At 35.8% G+C, this 22,489-nt stretch overlaps 3 protein-coding genes across 4 annotated transcripts; 2 read left to right on the top strand and 1 right to left on the bottom strand.

The window, feature by feature from the left end:
• The first annotated feature begins 4,257 nt into the window (after nt 1–4,257).
• On the top strand, nt 4,258–10,176 carry LOC130718542 (inactive protein kinase SELMODRAFT_444075-like). Of its 2 annotated transcripts, XM_057569143.1 has the most exons (8): nt 4,258–4,570; nt 4,705–4,838; nt 6,801–6,895; nt 7,192–8,219; nt 8,348–8,508; nt 8,728–8,804; nt 8,884–9,205; nt 9,743–10,176. In XM_057569143.1, the coding sequence occupies exons 1-8, from the start codon at nt 4,375–4,377 to the stop codon at nt 9,890–9,892; spliced, it is 2,163 nt and encodes a 720-aa protein (XP_057425126.1). In that variant the 5' UTR covers nt 4,258–4,374; the 3' UTR covers nt 9,893–10,176. The 2 variants fall into 2 exon arrangements, with proteins under 2 accessions (XP_057425126.1, XP_057425127.1); XM_057569144.1 differs by lacking the exon at nt 4,258–4,570 and having other exon boundaries at nt 4,784–4,838; nt 6,801–6,913.
• Nucleotides 10,177–12,047: 1,871 nt separating this feature from the next.
• On the top strand, nt 12,048–16,140 carry LOC130721038 (signal peptidase complex subunit 3B-like). Its single transcript, XM_057571765.1, has 7 exons — nt 12,048–12,208; nt 13,062–13,211; nt 13,315–13,362; nt 14,731–14,793; nt 15,312–15,365; nt 15,663–15,749; nt 15,838–16,140. The coding sequence occupies exons 2-7, from the start codon at nt 13,086–13,088 to the stop codon at nt 15,961–15,963; spliced, it is 504 nt and encodes a 167-aa protein (XP_057427748.1). The 5' UTR covers nt 12,048–12,208; nt 13,062–13,085; the 3' UTR covers nt 15,964–16,140.
• A 1,279-nt stretch (nt 16,141–17,419) lies between these two features.
• On the bottom strand, nt 17,420–20,030 carry LOC130720722 (protein JINGUBANG). The gene is made up of 2 exons (XM_057571410.1): nt 18,874–20,030; nt 17,420–18,077 (listed from the first exon to the last, which is right to left on the bottom strand). Exons 1-2 carry the CDS (start codon nt 19,829–19,831, stop codon nt 17,629–17,631), a joined length of 1,407 nt encoding a protein of 468 aa, XP_057427393.1. The 5' UTR covers nt 19,832–20,030; the 3' UTR covers nt 17,420–17,628.
• Between the last annotated feature and the right edge of the window lie 2,459 nt (nt 20,031–22,489).

Below are 22,489 nucleotides of genomic sequence, written 5' to 3'. Positions count from 1 at the left end.
ATGGTGATTACCTTCAATCCAAATCTGAGAGGAGAAGAAACTCAAATCGAGATATCAGAACAAGGTGCTTACCTTCAATCAATGACCGAGTGAGCTTCAATCCATTGTTGAGTGAGAGTGAAGTTCTTCGATCCAGATCTGGTGAGAATCTTTAATCTAGAAAAAAATCGCGATATGAGGAGATCACAATCCATGTTCGAGCTAGTGAGAATCTTCAATCCATGGCTGAGAAGCAATGAAGACGTCAATCTTCGATCCAAATCTGGTGGAGAAGAAAAGGGAATTGCAAGGTGTTTCAATCCATGTCTGATTAACAATGGAAGGAACATTTCTTTAATCAGTGAAATCGCGAGAAGAAACGTGAATAGATGAGTTTAGGGTGAAGTGAAGGAGGTTCAAATTCTAAAATCACGATTTATGAGATAAGAAATGCGGAAAGGGAAAAAAGAAAGGTGAAGTAGGTTTAACTTAGGGTTTTGAAATTCTTAATAATATTAATCATTCTGCGGCGATTAACCCAACCATCGCGAAACTGAACCGTAACAAGTATATCAGGAACAAACTTGCTCTCTAGTTGCACGTAATCTGCGGTGGAGGAAAAAAGCGCCGCAATGATATAGGCGGTTTTCATTGAACCACCGCAAAATGTCCGCCTCTATGGGTCCTTTTAGTTAATTGCATTGCTAGGAGCCCCACGGTGTGGAAAAATGAAATGGAATGGAACGAGGTGGTAAGGCGGAGGCGGTGGTGTTTTTGTGTTTGGTCAATTTTTTGGCACACTTTTTTGTTAGATCAATTTCCGTTAGTAAATCTTTTTGTTTGCCCTGTCAATTCTAAAAACACTTTTTTGTCAAAGCCCGTGTTAAAAAATCTATAGTTTTTCAGCTGACTTATGTATGTTTTTTTTTGGTCGAGCTGACTTATGTATGTCAGGATGGCCCATTTGAACACTTTTCTGGTGGGCTGAAGTTATTTGCACAATATTTTTGGTGTCAATATTTGCAAACATGTGACCTTATGAGCATTATTCTTTCTGACTTGTGTTGCACCAAAAACAAAAAAGAAGACCACATTGTCACGCTGTAAACCTGGAATAGAACAGCTACATGCTTAATTCTTACCCAGACCCCAGTTGTCATTTAGTTCCATTAGTAGTATAGTTTCCTCCAAAATGGTCCATGCAACCATACAAGGTGCTGTTACAACTCACAAACGTGGTCCTTGGTAGATGAGAAACACTCATCATATCATAACTTCGAAGTCTTCGACCACATGACACTGCCCAGATCAATCGTGGTTCAAAAAAAGATTGTCATGATGCTTCTTCCCCCACTATAATTGTATTGAAATCCCATTATTATTATATTTTTTTTGAAATAGCAGAAATCCCATTATTACCTTTTTTATATTTATAACACACTAAACCCTAATTATTTTTAATGAAATAATTACTATTCAATTTCTAATATAAAATACTATTTTTTATTTAGAAAAATATAAACTTATTTAATTAAATTAAAATATAACGTTATTTTTTTATTCTATTTAATTTAATAAAAATATGAAAATGAAAAAATAAAAAAAATAATATTATGTTTTTTATATAATAAATAACTTGAACTAAATTAAAATATCTACACATTCGTTGATGTGTCTAATTATTAGAAGAATGAGACAATCGGGAGAGTTAGAGATCTTCTTTCCCGGAATTGGCGTGTTGTTGTGGATCATGTTGCGCGGGAAAGGAATAGCGCAGCAGATGGTCTTTCTCGGTTTGCTTCGAGAGAAAGATCATTTTTTATAGGCAAATGTTAGTTGTTAATAATGTTAGTAAATTAGTCTCTCCTCAAAGTTCGAACCCCGGACTCCTCACTCTACATCTCACTTAACCCTTATGTCTCTTAGCTTTTAACACTTTAACTAACCCTCTGGGACGAGAGAGAGAAGGCTCATTGCATCCTATTTGGCGAGTTCCTCCATCGTTCCTTATAGCTTCCTTATATATGGACGTAGCGGTGTAGTTCTTAGTTCTTTTAGTCTTCCTCTTGTAACAAAAAAAAATTAAATATTTAAAGTGGTAAATATTTTAACCAATATGAATACCATATAGATATTGATGTGTAAATAAAGTAATGTTAAATATAAAAAGAGTTATACAAGTATGTCTTTTTATGTTATTTTACGGTTTCAAACTTATTCTACAACAAGTTTTATTTTGGATAAGCAACATATTATTGAAGAGCCCAAGAAGTGCTAATAGGATGCAAAATAGACTAGCAATGTAGCAGTAAAGGGATAATGTTGGGCAATGTATCAGCGTGTTCAACATGTAGTTTTACCAATACTTTTTCAATCATGTAACTTTTCAACTAACTTATAAGTTTCCAGCTAGCTTGTAAGCTTTCAACTAACTTTTCACCTTTCAACTAGCTTATCAACTAGGCATGTCAAATTTAGTCCTTATAGATTTAAGTACTACCTCCACCCTAATTTTTTAAGTTACTTTTACCTAATTTTGTAGAATTAAGAAAAGTAGTTACTAATTAATAATAAATTTGTTAAAAAATTTATTGACTTTTCTAGACTACCCATGAATTTCTCTCTCCAATTAATTTTCTTCTTTCAAATCACACTGATTTTTTCATATTAAATATGAAGGTATAAGTTTAGAAGAAAGTATTAAATACTTCATTGCTATTATAAAGTGAATTATACTTTTGGACAGAAAAACCGAACCAATCCAATCCAAACTGATTGTTTTTAAATATATATATATAATTTTATTTGTACATAGATCATATCATGCATAGTTACATATTTATGTCCTTATATGTTTATATAATTATTACATGACACGTACTTATTTATGAAGATCCATTTGGGTAAATGGAGTTTCAAGTGATAATTTAAAAAATATGCATTAAAGTGAACATTTATTTGAAAAATATGTCATATGCTATGCAGAGATTAAATTTTGTTCTTTTTGTTCTTATTTAGAGGTACTAAACCAAGAATGATGAATGTGGTAATTTGTTTGAGACCTTTGCTTTATCTTTACTTCTTTATTCCAAACTCTCATTGTTTATACTTGTAATGTGACTTTATAGGATTCAAATTATTTCTATTTCTTCTTTGATTTTGATATTTACAACTTCTTTGAAAAACCGAAGTCCAATCCAATTCAACCAAGTAAAAGTTGGATTAGATTGTTTCAGATTTAAAAAAAAAAAACTTATTGAATGATGAAGTGACCAAACCGAAGTAATTAGATTAGATGACTTTTCCCCTCAAAACCGACTAATCCAAACTATAGATACCCTAGGTATAAATATTGTTTGAGCCCTAGGGTGAGAAATGAAGGTAAATTATTAATTTTATTGATTTTCCAATACTCTAAGCACTTTCTTTAGTTTGACTACTTGAGCGTGTGTCTTTTTTGAACACCCTATCGTCGCGCTTCACCATAGCTCCGGTCATCCGAGCAAAATAGCTCCACTAAGAACCTTTGGAGTACAAGTCGTGGACCTGGCTTAGACATTGTGAAGCTGTATGATTCATGATAAGACAGAGCGAAGGGGATGGCCAACTCAGATCAAACTCCTTTCGTTGGGAAGGTTGGGACGATGAAGGATTGGTGGATGGAAGTAGAGGTCTTGATCGGAAGTATGCACGCCACACCGAGTAGGTCTGTTTGTCGAGGGTGGTTGATAATGGGTCGCTTTCTTGATGTCAAAAGTTACTTGACAGGTTAGAGTGGTGACATTGGATTAGACTAACAATCCTTCCGAGCGGTACTGACTCGTGAAGTGAGCCTCATCCTTTCTAGGTATCTTCGCAACTCGACGGTCTTGGATTAGAATATTTTTTGTTACCTTTTTTTTTTGGTTACAGTCTTGGATTAGATTAACAATCCTTCCGACCGAGCCGAGACAGATGATGCTGAGATCCCGTACAGTTGTCCTTGGCTCTGGCGTCGAGCTTGCTAATGCCGAGCTAATGCTTGTTGTCTGTAACAGTTGTCCCTCAACTTTGGCGTCAAACTTGCTTATGCCGAGCTAATATTTGATGTCCATAACAATTCATTTTATTTTTTATTTTTATAATATTTTTGCAGTCCCTTTGAATTTCCTTTGTGCCACGACACACATCACATACCATCACAATGGAGACCCTACAAAGTAACAACTAACAACTAACCCGAGTCCTAACCATGGTGAGGTTAACTAACTAGGTTAGGCAATGGCAGTTGAAGATGAAGAAGACATAGAGCCTTTTTTTTCGAGCGCAAAATAATGCAACGATCCATTTCAACGCATCACGCTACGCGACGACGAGTTTCATCATATTCATCACTCTCACACTCCGATCAGAGCAATGCTAAGAGGCGAAACCGTTGGTTCAGTCAGCGCGAGGCGGCACACCACCGCCCCTACGGCGTCGAATAAGGTTCTCGTCGCTGTGAAGGCGGAGAAGGTGATCTCCAACACCGCATTAGCCTGGGCGCTCACACATGTCGTTCACTCCACCGATACCATCACGCTACTCGCCGTTTACTCTGCCGAGAACACCGGTAGGTACTTCCAGACCATAAAATCCACAAATGATTCAGTAATTTTAATCACAAAATCATACAAATTAAGCGTTTCTTATTCTTCGTTCAATTTGCTTAACGTGAATTTGAAATTAATTTGGGGATTGTTTCAGGCAGAAGATTCTGGAACTTCTCGAGATTCGCCGGAGACTGTGGGAGCGGACGCGCGGGAAAATTGCCGGAGAGGATTTCCGATATCTCCCAATCTTGTGCTCAGATGGTGCTTCAGTTGCACAATCACATTGAGGTAATTAATTTTTAATTTTGAAATTTACTTTTCTGAATCAAATAAATAGTAGTAATAATTAGCTATATTATTTTTTAATATGTTAAATTGCTTCTGTAATTTTGACATTGATGATGAATTTTAATAGTCTTCCAAGTATATGACTCGTAGGAAATTGAATTCTCGACTTAAGGGTTCAAATAGCCGATTAGGCATTAGCTATTAAATATTAATTGACAAATAACAGTTTTTATATCAAATTTTCTCATTTTCTATATATCCTGCATAATTTACATCAGGTTCATGAACAATTCCAACAATAATGAGATGTGAAAACCATTAAAAGAATAATAAATGTAAAAAATGACAGGTCACGGTCCATATTTTCCACCTTCTGATTCAGGTAGTAGCTGCCTCTGTTTCTTTGAGTTTAATGTAATGAAAACGACTAGCTTGCGAATCGAGTGTTTATCATTTTTTTTAATCATTTTTTGAAATCCTTATGACTTTATGACCATGTTCTTGGTGTCGTTTTTTGTCTCATTCTCACTCTCCCTCACTTTTTAATATAGAAAAAGATGGGTGCACATGAGTGTGCGTCCTAAATTGTAGGATAGATTAAGAAAGGAGTGGAAAATAAAAGATATGACATGTAATATAAATTTTAAAAAGTTGAAAATATTATTAAAGTGTCTAAAACTAAAGATTATTTTAAATTGATGGATCCATAAATTCCAAATTTGAAATATGATCACTTGCTTATACGTCTTTGTCATATATATTTTTGTTGAACTTAGATCAATAATTTTTTAATATTAACTATTGGTCCTTTTTTAAATCATTTAAAATGTTAAATATGTATACATTTTCTTCACTTGAAAGGAATATGCGTGCAGAATGGATTCTCTCATATGAAAATTATCCTCTCATGAATATATGTTGACACAAAAATTTCAATATGAAAGGATCCAAAGGAATATGCATGCGGCAGTAGATCCTCTCATGTGAAAATTCCCACACAAAAATTCCAACATGAAAGGATCCAAATCCTGTCCATGCACACACTCTCAAATTTTTATTCTTTTTTTTTTTGGTATTATTAAAATTTGCGAAGTCTAACTCAACTCAAAAATGGTAACTCAATTGTTGAGAATTATCTTCCTATACTATATATAAGGGTTATCTTAACAATATTTTTAGCCAATATGAGACATCTCAGCATGTATCATATCAGATTTGAGGAAGTTTCTGAATTCTAATCTTTTCCAAGCTGTACCTCCTTGACTGTAGTGTACTCAATTCGCATGTGCTATGGATTTGATAATTTTTTTATAACAGTTTATATGATGTATCAATAATTACACATGCACGAAGATTCCTAGAGCTGACTATACATGAAGATAAGATAAACAAATATATGCTTGGCCATGTATGGCAGCGAAAAAAGGGAGGTGTGTGTGTGTGTGTTTGAGTAAGAAGATAGTAGTTATCGAAATGATCAAAGAGAATAGCTATACTACGTCATTTCTTTGAATTAATTCATATTCCTACATCTATATTTTGGCAATTTAAGTTGTGTAACGATTGGAATATAGAATATTCATGAAATCACACGTTTCTTTGAACTTTTGATACATTTTATTACTTTTCTTATTGAATTAAATAACCGCGAACAATAATAGTCTTACAAACTTGTAAGATGTATCGGAAGCCTTAATTGAAATTGAAAGTACTTTTATCGTACAAAATCAAGTTTAGTTAAAATTGAGTTCTAGCTTTATTTTTTGAAACTAAGTTCTAGCTTGCTTCAACAGTTGATGAAACTAATTTCCAGAATAACTTGTTATTTGGATGCAAACTGGCTTTAAGAGCTGATGAACCGAACTCGCTTCAATGGCATTAGCATAGAAAGGCCATTATATATTGGCATGACATACTCTATTTGTTGAAACTGAATTTCTATTGAACTTTATATAAATGCAGGTTCGGGTGAAAATTAAGGTGGTGACGAGTACTCCTAGTGGTGCTGTGGCAGCTGAAGCCAGATGGAGTGGTTCCCATTGGGTCATACTGGACAAGTAATTAAACATGGAAAAGTATTTCTTTTTTCTTAGCTTTACTAGTTATTTAGTTGATTGCAGATGTGTTTTCTCATTTCTACTTTCAATCAGAAATAAGTCGAATTTTGTCAGCGTGCCCGAATGAAGAGCTCGTTTCGATACCGTTAGGAAGTATAAAAATCGAAAATAACACATTCCTGAAACATATTTTATTTTTCCAATGCACTTTAAGCTATGTTATTTTTCCATTTTCATATTTTCTAATTGGTATCTAAACGGGCTAATAATGTTTGTCCTTATGTTTTCTGAAACAGGAAATTAAAGCAAGAGGCAAAGCATTGCATGGATGAACTTAGCTGCAGCATTGTGGTGATGAATGGCTCACAGCCAAAAGTCCTCAGGCTTAACTTAGGATCCTCCGAAGAACTCCAAACTCCATTTTTCTCTTATTCTTCACCAGGCATAGAAATTGGGAAACTAAAAGGCCGCAGATTGATGCATTCCACCCCAGTGAGTAGCCCTGAAGACACAGAAGAAGCAGGTACTTCAATGTCAAGCACTGACTCAGCCACTTCTCCTTTCCTCGTCTACAAACAAAATCCTCTGTACCAAGGCCAGGGACCACATGAAAGAACAAACAAACCATTGAACAACCCAAAAGGTTTCAATGCACAGCCACCATTATACTTTGATTTGGAAAGGGATCACCCAACATCACCTGTGGCTAGAGACATAAATACTGTATTTTGGATTCATCAAAACCACAATGCAAATGAGAAGCTTCGAAACGCTGAAAACAAAGTTATCCAAAGAACTAAGTCTCCAACTTCCAAAACTCTACTTGAAAATTTCAAGCATTGTGATCAAGAGACAACAGAAAGTGAACTCGGATTTAAGTTTAACCAAACTCAAAGTAGAAGCTATATCCCGAACTCGAGCATCAGAGAAAACTCCATTCCTTTGGGTAGAACTACCTCTATACCTCCTCCTTTATGCTCTCAGTGTCAGAATAAAGTACCAGTATTCGGAAAGCCTCCTAGACGTTTTTCCTTCAAAGAGATAGAGGAAGCTACTGACATGTTCTCAGAAATGAATTTATTGGCTGAAGGTGGATTCGGTGTGGTTCATAAGGGAATACTCAAAGATGGTCAGATCGTTGCGGTGAAACAGTTAAAGCTCAGTGGCTCTCAAGCAGATATTGATTTCTGCAGGGAAGTTAGGCTTTTGAGCTGTGCTCAACACAGAAATGTTGTGTTGTTGATAGGATTTTGCACAGAGGACAATTTGAGGATATTAGTGTATGAGTACATATGTAATGGTTCCTTGGACCTCTGCTTACATGGTATGGTATTCACTAACTTGCTTTATTTCATTTTTTCTTCTTCATAATTTTAGCTTATTGATTCAATTTTCTTCAATTAATCAGTGAGAATTCACATCAAACTCTATGATTTGTTGTTGATTTTGCAGGAGGCGAGAATATGTCGTTGGATTGGAACTCACGCTTAAAGATAGCGATTGGAGTGGCGCGAGGCTTACGCTACCTCCATGAAGATTGTAGAGTTGGTTGTATAGTGCACAGAGACCTTCGACCCAAAAATATCCTCTTAACTCATGACTTTGAACCTCTGGTAACTTAGTGTGTGTTTTGATTTCGGTTACAATCAACTAAAAGCATTTCCATTTCAATGTATTGTGAGACATGAATTTTCATTGAAAGTGTTTTTAAGCCTAGCTAAAGGAATCAAAAAGCTATTTAGGTGGCTAGTTTTAAGAGAATGATGCATCACATATCAAATAAAAGGTATAACTACTTTTGATCAAACTCTCACCATGTACCATTCATTTAGGTGGCTGATTTTGGGCTTGCTAGATGGCATTCAGAATGGAATATGAATACTGAAGATCGCGTTATAGGAACTTCAGGGTAATTTCCTTTTATGGCGCATGTGAATATACATTTCATAGTTCTGATTCTAATAAAGCTTTATCTTGCATAAACATAGGTACCTTGCACCTGAGTATATTGATGCTGGAAACGTTACATATAAAATAGATGTATATGCATTTGGAATTGTTTTGTTAGAGCTAATAACCGGTCGAAGAATTAGTGAATTGGAACAGATTAATGGACACTCGTATCTTTCTGAATTGTTTCACCCCATACACATGTTGGAGCCGGATCATATCTTACAAAACGTTCTATCTCTCAAACCATGCTTGGATTCTGAGGCGTCACTGCAGTTTAATCTTCAATTGCAAGCCATGGCAAGAGCTGTTTCATTGTGTCTGCGTCTGGATCCTGATGCCAGACCCTCCATGTCAAAGGTATGACTGGTTTGGGTTCTTTGACAAAAGTTGGCTGATTCATGATTCAGTACAGTATGTGTGTTTGGTTCTCTCAGAATCAATTCTCATTGATTGAGGAGAATCACATTTGGATGACAATATAAGGCGTATTCGTATTTTTGTCAATGCACATTCTCATATGTCTGCACATTCCAAGGGAGTTTGAATGTGTTTTTTTTGCCAATCCATATCTGTTGTGTTATGGGAGTGAATGTGTTTTTGACCAACTTAAATGTAAATACAAACACACACACACATGTTTGGGAGACATCTTGGAGATTTAATTATTTCAGTCTCAGAATCAGTTTTGCATAGAAGCTAGAAAGAGTAACTTATGCTTTGAACATAATCAGTCATGAGATTTTATTATTGGATTTCATAACGTTATATAAATCATATTTTTCAGAAATGCATCCAAACATATATCACTTCACTTTTAACCCACTCTCAGCATTATTAATTTATCTAGAATCATTTGTGATAACACTGATTATGTTTTTTTTCATGTGATTGTAGATACTCAGAGTGCTGGAAGGGGGTGATCCTACAGGTCCTATGAGCTTAGATATCAATTCAGTTGGTAATACAAGTGGCCATTTAAGTGGTTTGACTTGGCAAACTCCACCCAAATGTACAGTAAGTCATTCTCGTCACCTATCACATTGATCATTCCTTCGGTTCCAGGGCAAGAGGATCTGTTGTTGGCAATAATAACATGGTTCTGATTGTGAGCTGCACAGTAACATTGTCCATTTGAAGCGGGTTCTATGACTTCTTTCTCACACGCAAATAAAGCATTCACACAAGCATAGTGCTACTTGGTCGTAAAAAAAGTTACTATCTTAGCTTCCCATTAAAAATATATTTGTAATTTGGTTTGTGAGCCAATCAGTTCATGTTTAAATCTCATTTTATAATTGATTCTAAATATAAAATCAATTAATTTTGAAGTGATTTTTAAAATTAGTTTCTGATTGTCGTAATTTATTTAGAAAAAAAATGATCCAGACATGGTATTGGCATCATAGTTCCTAACCCGCCATTTGCATGATATAGCAAAACATCCATTTCGCCTCCGGACTCAAAACAAAACACCTTTTCCGCCTCCGGATCAAGTATCAAAGTAGTCCAATCATGGTAAATTGACACCTCTTTTTCCACTAAAACACGGCACATCGTACCATTAACATTAAAGTCCATGTATTATTGTTCTATCAGCGGATGAGAAGTTTCCACCAGCATCCTGCCAAAATCCAATCTCTCCTTTGGTGAAGTGATCGTGTCAACACATACGAAATTTCCCACAATGTGATCAATGTGTTTAGAAAAATGAGTATTCCAAGCCTCGAGCGGTACCTTCCACACACGTGACCATGCAAGGAAAGACTTACCCACCATGAAGCTCAAAGAAGGCCTAACCCATTCAAACCCTTCCTCTAAGGTTGTTGTTGCCTCTGCAAGAATACAATACTTCTCATCTTCTGTATCAAACTCAAGTAGTACATCTCGTGCCTTCATCAATTTTATTCTAAAAGTTGAGAGTCCATGCATTCTTAGCTCCTCTCGAACTGATTCGATTGATTTGATATTGTACAAAGTTTCACACACACACACACACACATCTCTCAATCCACGTCGATTCTTCATATGACATATTGTACATCCCATTCGTATTGCCTTCATTCACCACATGATCTTTTTGGATTTTCGCTTCAGGCTTTCGCTTCCAAACTTTTCCCCGAAGAACATAACTCGGCGGTTTGTTTCCAATAGGTGAATGTATTATGCCCACTGATCTTCTATACTAGAAGTTGGCCTTTTTTACCACCAGATAAGCTCCCTCAAGCTTCAGACCATTAAACATACTAATGGCACGCTAAGCCTCATGATCATGTTCAAATCGAAGGAAACCAAACCTGAAACGATGACCCTCTTTTTTACGTTCTTGCACAAAAATTTCACGTATCTTCCCTGCCTTGATGAAGATATCACCCACCATAGCCCTTGTCACCACATCACCCAAACCATCCACAAAAATTGAGAATGATCCACATGACCCCCTTGCCTCCTCGCCTTCCAATCAATGTCCTCACCATACCGCCTACTTCCTACTCTGCATGTGTGTTGAAAACGCTGATATGGTGGCCTAAACCGCCGTGGAGACGATGCCCTAGCAGACATCTTTTTTTCTCATGTCATCATTTTATGAAAATTTATCATGTTATAGTTAAATTTTTTTGGAAGATGTTATAGTTAAATTTAAATTTGAAAATATTTAAAATGGCAAGTGAAGACCGTGTTTGGGATGGTTGCCCTTTTTTGGTTTTCAAATGTAAATTTAAAAACAAAACTTGTTTGGAAAAATTGGAGCCGAAATAATTTTTTACCCAATTTTTAAAATAACTTATCCTAACTTTTTTGGCGTTGCTCCGATACCCATTGAAGAGAAGCAAAAACTAGTTTTGAATTTTAGAAATTTCAAATCATTGAACTTAAAACCACATCGAATTAGGAAGAAGTAACCTAATTGTTTTTTTAGTCACAAGAAAATGGAGTAATATATGATCAGAAATATGTGAAGAACTCTTTACACTATTAATGCATATAAGTTAAATTCTTGGAAAAAGATCTACTTATTTAACGTCTGAGAACTTTAGAGAATTGATCTCATGATGTTTTTTTTATAAGCAAAAAGAATTGATCTCATGATTACCGGCTGAAGAAATTTGATGCTATTAAAATCTCATTTATGTACACTTATCCCATCGTATTTATTGATACAAGTTTTACAAACACAATTAACATTTTCCGGAGTTAAATGCCATTATATAACTCATAAGAGAGAATTGAGGTGCAATTTTCATTTCATTTTAGAACAGAACAATTGGGGTTAATCCCGACCGTGAAACACTGAAACCTGGGTCTGAAACCTGGGTTTCCTTCCCACAGTTACTCGCCTTGCCACCACTATCTCCGTAACCGGTGAGTTCTCCGATCTCTATCTCCGACCGTTTCTGGTTTTTTCCCTCTCATTTCTCAACCTCGCCGACTCAGTCAACCCCTGAGGATAATGTAACTTCAACTTGCTTGAGGGTTTCGGCTACTAATTGATCAGATGCATCACTATTTGTGTTCCAGCTGTTTTCACTGATGTTTACAATTTGACAATTTCTAATTTACCGCTCAATTATGTGTGTGCATTTCATTTTATTTTAAGAGACATTTTATCTCCCATTTAAGTGTGTTTAGATTTCCGTTGAACTCGAAGTCTCAATGTGCCAAAATATTGCTTCGCCAATTCTTCAACGTGGCAAATTCTAGCTTTTCCGTTGATACCTTGAGATAAGTGAAATCACGTTTGCGTTTAAGATGTCTGTGTTTAGACTAATGTAGTACTTGAGTGTGCAAGAGAAGAGTGAGGGCCCACTGAAATGTGAGGCTTGCATGTGAAGTAGGCCAAGGATTCTCTTTGATCTTAGTTTGTAGAGAATATGAAAAATAAAAGTTTCTCCTTTTTCAGTTTGTTCCTTGTTAATATCATGCACAAGGTTATAGTCTCCGTTCACATTTCTCTATGTGGAGATTACATATCCCTAGAAATATTGTTATTTTGTGTTGAGCCTTGAATTTCTTAACAGATTTTCTTCTCGTGTGCAAGCATTATGTGAATCATGAAGTCTTTTAGTTGAATTGGGTGGATATCCTATCATTTTTTATTTTATTTGTGTCATAAGAAGCCTTTTCAAATAGAAGGCATTTTGGTCTTTGGAAGGAAGAGTTGCTTGATCAAATTTGATATTTATTTTCTTTCTGAAGTGTTGATTGTGTCTCGCAGTCGAAGAAGAAACCCTAAACCAAAATGCATTCATTCGGCTACAGAGCTAACGCTTTGCTAACCTTTGCCATAACCATTCTGGCCCTTATGTGTGCCATGGCCTCTCTATCTGACACGCTCAGTTCCCCCTCACCCTCTTCCCAAGTCCAGGTCAGGCTTTCTTTCCGTTCCTTAATTTCTTTCTTTACAAATCTGTGATTCTATAAATCTTGTCTCGGTTTTACCCACCGTTTTTTTGTGTATGCCAATGTAGGTATTGAACATCAATTGGTTTCAGAAACAGCCCAATGGCAACGATGAGGTATTTCTTATTTCTTAGTCGAAATTAATGTTCTGCTTAATGTGTCTTGCATTTTTTTTATGTTTTGTTTCTCATGCGCATCCTCTTCTGAATTTAGGAGTGTTTAAATGCTGCATTTTTTGTTGATTTTACTGTTCATTTGGTCAATGTTACTGATGATGTGATTCTGTTATGAACTCGGTACAATTTTTGTTCCTTGGGCAATTTATTTGTCATAATCGTCTTAAGTTGTTGCTGTAGGAAAAATTACATTAATCCAGCCTTCACTATTTATATATGAGCAAGTTACCACTTGATGAGCTGTGGTTGCAACATGCAAGAATATGCAGTTAAAACATGGCATGCTGGTTAATTTTATTGGTAGATTGTTGTGTCACATAGGAATGGTCTCTATGTGAATATACTGAAATGAAACGACAGAGGAATAAAATGTATCCCTCATATTGAAAATGCTTGAGGTTTCAAACTATTTTAGTCAAGCCAAGTACTTAAAACTTGGGCTTGACTTATGAAAACAGGATAAATAATGCTCGAGCTTGACTCACTTATTTAAACTAGGCAAACTGAAAGCTTAGTTGAATAAATAAGCTTTTTATTTATTTATTGCATTCTCATGTGTATAGTCAGTCCTCTTGCTTTTAAATCTTATTAGGTTCATGCTGTCAGTAGGAGGTTTTACCAAAGCATGTTACTGGTTGAGTCTTTGCTTATTAAATCATTGTAGGTTTTGATCTCTCCTAAATGAGTCAAATGTTATGAATTGGTAACATACTACAAACCTAGGAGCAGGGCAGGGATATTTGTTTCTGCAACTAATGGGATAGTGAATCAACATATTTGATCTTGATGATTGATGAGGTCTAATAAAATTTCTAAGTTTTAGGATACTTACGTTTAAGAGTACGAATATTTGGTGAGTGGTAACTGCATCAATGCCTTGTTATTTAAACTAAAAGTAAACATTGATAGAAGTTTATGATTTAACTTGTGAAATCATTTCTTACCTATATGTCTGCTCAAATAATGTTGATTTGAAAACTTGGTATTATGAAGTCATAAAAATGCTTCCGAATTTGTAGATTTTCTTATGCAATTGCTTCAAATACTTGTTTGAATGTACATTTTTTTACATACGACATTCAAGTGATACTTGCACATGCTTGAAAGTTGAAACGAGTCAAGACCAAACCTAGAAATGAAACATCATGCTGGTTCTAGTCCTAGTATCTGAGTCTCAAACTACATATGATATGATGATCTGTATATCATATTGATTTGTAGACCAGCTCATTCTGATCCCTGTCTGATATTCAAATTTAGTCTTTATTTATTGTTCGGTCTAATGTGGGATCCTTTTCATTCTTGCAGGTCAGCATGACACTAAATATATCAGCTGATTTACAGTCTCTTTTCACGTGGAACACAAAACAGGTTCTTGACTTCATTTTTTCATTATAATCATTTCCCTCCCCCTTTTTGCTTCTGAAAAGAATGGATATTGTTAGCAGAAAGTAAAATGTCAGGACTGGGTGGGGGAAGAATGGAAATTTATGATGTATCTGGTTTTCCATGTGTTGCATTATAATTTAATCTATGCTTCTTGTGTTCTCTTATATTTCCTTGTTATACTGTTTTACTTTGATTTCATCTTCTTCCAATGCTTCTATTTTTCTACATTGAGAGGTTATTGCAGTATCTTTTTTACTTCCTCTTAGTGTTATATTTTTTCTAGTCTGTATCAGTTTCATTTTGTCAAATATGTATTTCCATTATTGCCCTCTGATTTTTCTATGTTGTATATAGATTGTACTTCTATCGAAGTGTTAAAACTGTTTGATGTTACATATGCACAAGTTCCTTAGTTTTAATCAGTTATTTTAAACAGCTTGAAAGCTAGAATTTTAGTGTTGTCTAGAGGCTTAGCTTGTTCCTCTCTTATAAGCTTGCAGGTTTTTGTATTTTTGGCTGCTGAATACGAAACTTCAAAGAATTCTTTGAATCAGGTATGATTTGATTACTTTAATTGTTTTTGCAAACCTACGTTGAAACACAAACATCTAAATTGTAAGCTTGCCTGCTCCTTTTAGTAGAGGAATGAATAAAAGGAAGCTATAACTATAGTGGGTTGGTGTATCTTGAATTTCATTTGTTGAGGCTGCAGCTTCTGAGTTTGTTTTCACTGTTTTACTATTTGTGTCACTTGGACAACTGTTCTATTGCATTTTATGCTGCATCACTGCAATCTTTGGTATGTGTTGTGTCATATATGCTGCTTAGATTCTTGAGATGCCATTTTACAGATATCATTATGGGACGCTATCATTCCCTCGAAAGAGCGCGCGAAGTTTTGGATCCATACGTCAAATAAATACCGCTTTATTGATCAGGTATACAACTCTCCTATGATGTTATATGACTAATATGAATTGCTTCAGGCTGCCTTAGACCTTAATTTTGCCATTTTTTCATGTCCAGGGAAGCAATTTGCGCAGTAAAGAGTTTAACTTGACTATGCACTGGCATGTTATGCCGAAAACTGGCAAAATGTCTGCAAATAAAATAGTCATGCCTGGTTACCGATTGCCTGATGAATATATATAAAGCCTTCTTGTAATGTTAATGTTTTTGCTGTAACTTTAGTAGTTTCTATATCGGATATAAAAGGTTACTTCAAAGAACTTGGATCAGAGGAAAGAAATTCTTGTTTTGATTCTTGGAAATCAATAGGGATTGAATACTTGATCATCACTTCATCAGAAATTAGCTTGTGGTTTTCAATTGTCTCTTGCATGTCTGAACTTACTTTTTTCCTCTAGGGAAAAAAATTATTATGCTATGATAAACCCTATAGTTATCGAAATTACTCATCCTTGTTCCCCTGGAGAAGTTTGAAGTAGTGACTCAATTTTCGCCACTCAGGGGACCTTACATTTTACATTCCATGGAAGCAACATGTCTTGTAAGGGAGAAATACACCATCATCTACATTTAAATCCAATTAATATCACATTTTATCAAGAATCGGGAAATGAAAAAAAATCTACCGCTTAAATCTTCTCCTTACACTTGACTAAACCCCTTTTCCATCAAGCATGGCTTGTATTTGTCTATCTTTGCATTGGTTTTGTATTTAACTGTATAGATTCATCTACAGCCTACTAGGCTTCTTCCTAGCTGGCAGAGATTCAAGATCAAGAGTACATACATGTATTGCCCACGATATAAACTTGAAATTTGAATAAACTTATTTTTTGGACGTTGAATAGACTTAAGTAGTTAAGTGTGAATTGTTTCGCAGTTATAAAGTTTGAACATCATCTAGCATTCAAAGAGTCTTCTAGTTTGACCAAAAAAAGAGAGTCTTCTATGTGGGAAAGAATAAGTTTGAATACATGCCTGAATTGAGAATTTACTAACAATGATTAGAATATGTACTTTCCCACTCTAATATATCCATCCTTCAAAGAACTATTCTGACTTAAAAAAATTAAAATCCAATATCTCCATATCTTTACACTAATATTAAAAATACCAGCAAATGATCGTGCATAAATCAGACTCGTAACAACCGTATAAAATATTACTCACGTACCATAATCAATGGTATTAATGGTCTAACAACACTTTTACTTACAATTCTACCATATGAAAGAAAGTTGGGAACTTTGAATATCTCAGGTTCATTCAATATTATACATGATTAAATTTTATAATGTCTATATACTCACAATTTTGAATTACATTCACACAAACGCTATATTAAATGAATCTTAAAAAAATGAAGGGAAGGATGTAATATTAATTCATGACTCGTGAATCATAATCGGTTGGCATTGTGTCAAAATTACCTGAATTATTTTTTTGTTGAGATCAAATTATTTACTAAAAATTACCATCGTTATCAATTTTCTCATTGCGGGTGTATATATTAAACAGTAAATAATTCGTCATGAAATGTACTTCATTTTTATAGATGAGGATCGAACTCTGACCCATAATATAATTTAGAAATGAAGCGAGCAAACATTCCACCACACCTACACTATCAAAACCTGAATTTTAAAAAGATTATCATATCTTGAATGCAATCAATCGTCCTTGTTGTCCAATTTCCAACCTGTGTTCTGAACCTCATGCACACACGCCCCCAACAATTACAAATATTTAACTACTTCAAAATCATTCTTAGCTTACACAAATTATATTACATAAATAAAAGAACTTCAACCATGCCATACACAATCATCCCGTGAAGAATAGCTGCCATCAGCTCCTCTTGTTGCGGCTGGCCCGACCTGAAGAGTAGCTGCCATCAGACTCAGAAGGAGCTGAGTCTGCATCGTAGGCCATCATGCAGTGTTGTTGGGGTAGCATCTCGGAGACACTCCACACCTTCACTGACTTATCCAAGCTGCCACTATACACCACCCACCGTTGGTCACCCCTTGCAGCTGACTCACGGTCCTCCTCCACTGCAAGGCACTTCACAGGACCCTCGTGGCCTGTTAGCACTGACACGCACGTGTGAATCATCCCATCCCTCCGCCACACACATATGGTCTTGTCCGCAGACCCGCTGAACACCAATGTCCCCGCGGATGAGAGACACAACACGGCGAGCTTGTGACCCTTCAAAACCCCTCCATGCGCGTAGTCCTTCTCACGTTCCCAAAAATTAACCAATCCATCTGAGGCCCCACAGTATACAATAGAGCCTGCAAAGTGGATAAGATCAAAGCAACCAGAAAATTTTCATGTTATATTGGAAAATAAAAATCATTAGATAACCTTTTGTCAGTAAAATCAAGCTTGTATATGTATTTTGCCAATCAAATGACTAATTTATTGTACTAAATTCAATCTAATAATCATGTTAAATAAGAAATGTGTAACTTTGCTACATATTTCTGCTACTTACAGTATTATTGGTAGCTAGTTAAGTTTCCAAATTAAGCCATAATTGATTTTTATCAAAGTTTTGGAGAAAAAGTTATTCATAACTTCTACAGGGAAGGACCGATACTTGATTTTAAACACATCCAAACACGCTTTTAGTCTCAAAATGATGCAGAAAACGATAAAGATTAATCTTACGACTTGACAAAAATAAAATAAAAAACATAGTGTGAAAACTAAATAATATAATATTTATTTATTTCTAATAAAAATAGTTGATAGACTCACAGAAAGAAATAAAAAAAGTAAAGAGAAGAGATTTTTTTTAATAAATAAAGATATAAGGTGTGAAACTTATAAAATATGGAGTTATCTAGTGTTTAAAAATCAAAATTATATTTTCCATCACAAAATAACCATTTCCATGTCTTAAGGACAGAAAAAGTTATATATATCTTTAATGAAGGAAAATTACTCTTTCCTCTTCCTAAAATACTTTAAATATTGGAGTACTCTCTTTTCATAATTTCCATCTTGTATCAAAAAAATTAAAATCAGACTTCAAAATTAAAGAAAAAAATTCCTTAAAAAAAAATTTAAAATGACAACTCGAACCTGTGGGGTCCACCGCTAAGGCCGTAACGGCACATTCCTGCTTCAACAGCGTCTTCACCGGCGCGTGCTTGATTCCCTTTCCACGCGTCTCCTTCTTCCACACCTTCACCGTCCCATCCGCGGACCCAGAGAAAACCACCCCTTCGGCACCACTAACCACCGCATTCACAGCGTCGTCGTGAGCCGGAATCGACTCCAAGCACTTCGAATCCGAAATCCTCCAAATCTTGATCGTCCTGTCCCACGACGCCGAATACAAGAACGTCTTATCGTGCGACAAACTCAGGCACGAAACGGCGTCGGAATGCTTGATCCACAGCGCAGTGCGGTGGCGCCGCACCTCCACGTAGTTGCTCGGCTTAATCGAGCTCTTGAAAATGTCCTTCAGCGTTGGCAACGTGCCGGCGCGTTTGTGCACGCTCGGATTCTTCACAGAAACCTTCCACACCCTGATCTTCCCGTCCTGGTGGCCGGTGAAGATTTTCTGGCCGGCGATGATGATCGATTTCACCAACCCGCTGTTGGATTTGAATCCGCAATACTCTTGCAGATTCTTCCACACGCGGATGTTCTTGCTGTCGGAGCCGGTGTAGAGAAGGTCGCCGGTTGCAGCGAGGGAGTAAATGTGTCCTTCCTCGCGAACGAGGGACCCAATTAACCCGTTCTGCGGAACCACAACGTCGTCGTAGTTTGACGACGACCATTGTGTTTTCGAGAACGGGGAATTGGCGGTCTGATTCCACGGTGACATCATCATCGGTGAGCCTTCACCGCTCAACCTGCTCGGGTCGTAGTAGTAAGGGCTCATCGGTGATGCTGCACTGCTGCTTCGCATTGCGAAGTCATCAATGTCAGTTAGCGGCTCCGTCGTGGAGAGCCGCGGCTCGGAGTGCATGAATTGGGGGCGTGGGATGTGGTTGATGTTGTTGTTCATGTCTCTGTCCTCTCTCACTGCCATGATTTATCTCGATGCCGGTTCGATCCTCATTCACCGATCGGAGACCGGTTTTTGAATAACGAATTGTCACCGGAGAATGCAAATGGTTTCAGGGGGAGAACAGAGGCACGGAAAATGAATAAGAGTTTGTTTGGTTTGGTTATGGAAAATGGGAAGAATTGGAAGAAGTTAAAACAGAAATTGAAGATTTGTTGTGTGCTGAAGGCGGGAGAGGAGAGAGAGGGTATAAAATGGTATTTATAGGTGGTGGGAATGAACGGTGATGGTGGTTGGTTCAATGGTGTGTTGACACGTGGCGGATTCTTTGGTAAAATATAGCACTGTTTCTCTGTTGGGAGAAGAAGAATGTTTGGAATGTTGGTGTTGTGATTGTCAACACTGCATGCATTGCCTTAATTTGTTGTCTTTGGGTGCTATTTTAAGAGGAAATGATAAGGTTTTCAACATCTTTGATGATCATTATTTCCCCTATAATTAACTACACATGGTATGTATAGATATATAATATAATCAATGAAAGATATAAATGATTTTAATAATATATCTATTGATCGATGTTTGATATTTATAAGTTTTTCTAATTGGGTTGTTTGTATGAACACTAGTGCCCATCTAGAAATTGTTTATTTTTAATGTTTGATTGGACCTCATTTTGGAGTGAACAGCAAGATATAACCTATCCATTGCTGGAAAATTACGTGCAGAACTGCACATATAGTTTTTTCTTTTCTTTTTTGAACGGGAGCTTTCCCTAATAACAAATTAAAGAAAATAAATATCACATTTAACTCTCTATACGTAGGTTCGCTTATATGCATATAGGTTTTCTCTTGAGAGTGATATGATCCCATCCATCTACTTGAGTAAATTAAATTACAACAATTAATAATGATACATATACACGTATAAGAATCTTGTAATAGATATACATATTAACAACGAATTTTACCCATGGTCAATGTTTGCAAATGGTCAAAAACCGTCTTTAATATGTAAAACCAAAACTGTCTTTCACCATATATAAGGCCGGACTGAATGAGTCAGATCAAAACTCTCGCCTGGCTAGTGTTCGCTCCTAAAAGATCAAGACGCGGTGAGCCAAGGTAGGACGGAGGCCATCCACCCGCATAAAAGCCCAACTTAAAGATTTCTCCCACATTTACTTAGTCATGATTCATGAGTGAAGAATAAATTACATCACACTATACCTTCAACTTTGTTCATATAACACTAAACTTCATTCTTCTCTAAAATCTCTTCACTTCTATTAACTTTTGATGTACATCCTTGGCTTTAACAAACTTGAGACATGGGTTTGATTGAACTACATATATATTCTAACTATATGTACATTAATTAGCAATTGTTAATTTGCGCATGAACTCCCCTACAAAGACTAATTATTACATGCTACGTAACACTTGGACAAATTGAATCCACATATAAACACTTTGCAGAAAGTAGGGGATAAACACAACTTGCATGGCTCATTGATCCGCGGAAATTATATATTATATAACTTCGTGAATTATGTTACTTTAGTGAATAAATTTCAAGTGATAAATCTCATTCTTCAAAAAAATTCCCCATATTATTTATGGACTATATGTGCTTATAAGATAAGACCTTTGATCCATCCTATTTACCTTTCGGCCAACAATGAATAATTAATGACACTAAACTTGCCTTGCAAGAGAATGGTTTTTAATTGGAAATGGCATGGTAAACAAGATTCACAATGTAACTAGTTAAATCGAGAATTACCTAGCTGGGCAAGTAATTATCTCCACTTTCATATCCTTTTTAGCTAAGAAATCTTTCTTCGTACTCCATTGAATGTTGCCGTAAAAATAGTTAAAAAGATAAAGTAACAAAAGAAAGATATTTTACTAGATATGGTCTTTGCAATGAAATATAGAAAGTTAGCTACAGAACATAATTAGGTTGGGGATCTCATCACTCCATGATATTGGCATGTATGTACTGAAACACAGAAATATCGTTTTTTTCTTCTTGGTCTCCATACAATGCATTGCAATTTTGGAGGTTTCGTTTTTCTTTGTCTGATTACAGTTTTAAAATAAGAAACAGAAATCATAAATGTATGTTGGGATTTCTAGGGATATAAAATCAAGTAAGATGCATTGCCAATGGATACCAAAAAAATCAGAAGCAACAACCTTTGACAATTGGTTCTCTTCGTGGAGAGACTTGGTTCTGCCACGTAAAGGGTTATGGTATCAGCATTTTTGTCTTTTGATTCAGTTTCTTATAAAGTTAATATACTAGAATTGTAATGCTGACACCTGGAAGCCTAGACTGTGGGGCGTGCATGAGCGATTTGTCTTCAATAAGTACTTATGGGCGGCATAGTATAGGACCTTCTTTCTTTATCTACCACTACCACACAGTCACACACTACACTGAAAGGTGTGCCCCCGAAAGTGTGCTGTGCAAACAACAGGCATGTTTGATAAAAAAAATTGAAACTAGGTATGTTTGATAAATTACGCAAAGGAAATGAGTATTGTCGACACATAAACGTAACGGTTAGAAAATACTCCCTCCATTTAATAATAACTGCAGATTTAGAATTTTAATGAAACATTATTTGATGTTTTTACATATAATGCATTTATGAGAAATAAATGATATGTT

Source organism: Lotus japonicus, chromosome 5, assembly GCF_012489685.1.
Source record: "Lotus japonicus ecotype B-129 chromosome 5, LjGifu_v1.2".
NCBI classification, from domain to species: domain Eukaryota; kingdom Viridiplantae; phylum Streptophyta; class Magnoliopsida; order Fabales; family Fabaceae; genus Lotus; species Lotus japonicus.
This window is presented reverse-complemented; position numbering and strand designations above follow the sequence as displayed.

What these genes read in the sequence shown, in the direction of transcription:
- LOC130721038 (XM_057571765.1), top strand. Translation starts at nt 13,086, where the DNA reads ATGCATTCATTCGGCTACAGAGCTAACGCTTTGCTAACCTTTGCCATA. An exon ending in CACCCTCTTCCCAAGTCCAG is followed by an intron (nt 13,212 to 13,314) that starts GTCAGGCTTTCT and finishes ATGCCAATGTAG; the next exon opens with GTATTGAACATCAATTGGTT. An exon ending in CAAAGAATTCTTTGAATCAG is followed by an intron (nt 15,366 to 15,662) that starts GTATGATTTGAT and finishes GCCATTTTACAG; the next exon opens with ATATCATTATGGGACGCTAT.
- LOC130720722 (XM_057571410.1), bottom strand. Translation starts at nt 19,831, where the DNA reads ATGGCAGTGAGAGAGGACAGAGACATGAACAACAACATCAACCACATC. An exon ending in CTTAGCGGTGGACCCCACAG is followed by an intron (nt 18,078 to 18,873) that starts GTTCGAGTTGTC and finishes TCCACTTTGCAG; the next exon opens with GCTCTATTGTATACTGTGGG.
- LOC130718542 (XM_057569143.1), top strand. Translation starts at nt 4,375, where the DNA reads ATGCTAAGAGGCGAAACCGTTGGTTCAGTCAGCGCGAGGCGGCACACC. An exon ending in TTACTCTGCCGAGAACACCG is followed by an intron (nt 4,571 to 4,704) that starts GTAGGTACTTCC and finishes GGATTGTTTCAG; the next exon opens with GCAGAAGATTCTGGAACTTC. An exon ending in CCAGACCCTCCATGTCAAAG is followed by an intron (nt 9,206 to 9,742) that starts GTATGACTGGTT and finishes ATGTGATTGTAG; the next exon opens with ATACTCAGAGTGCTGGAAGG.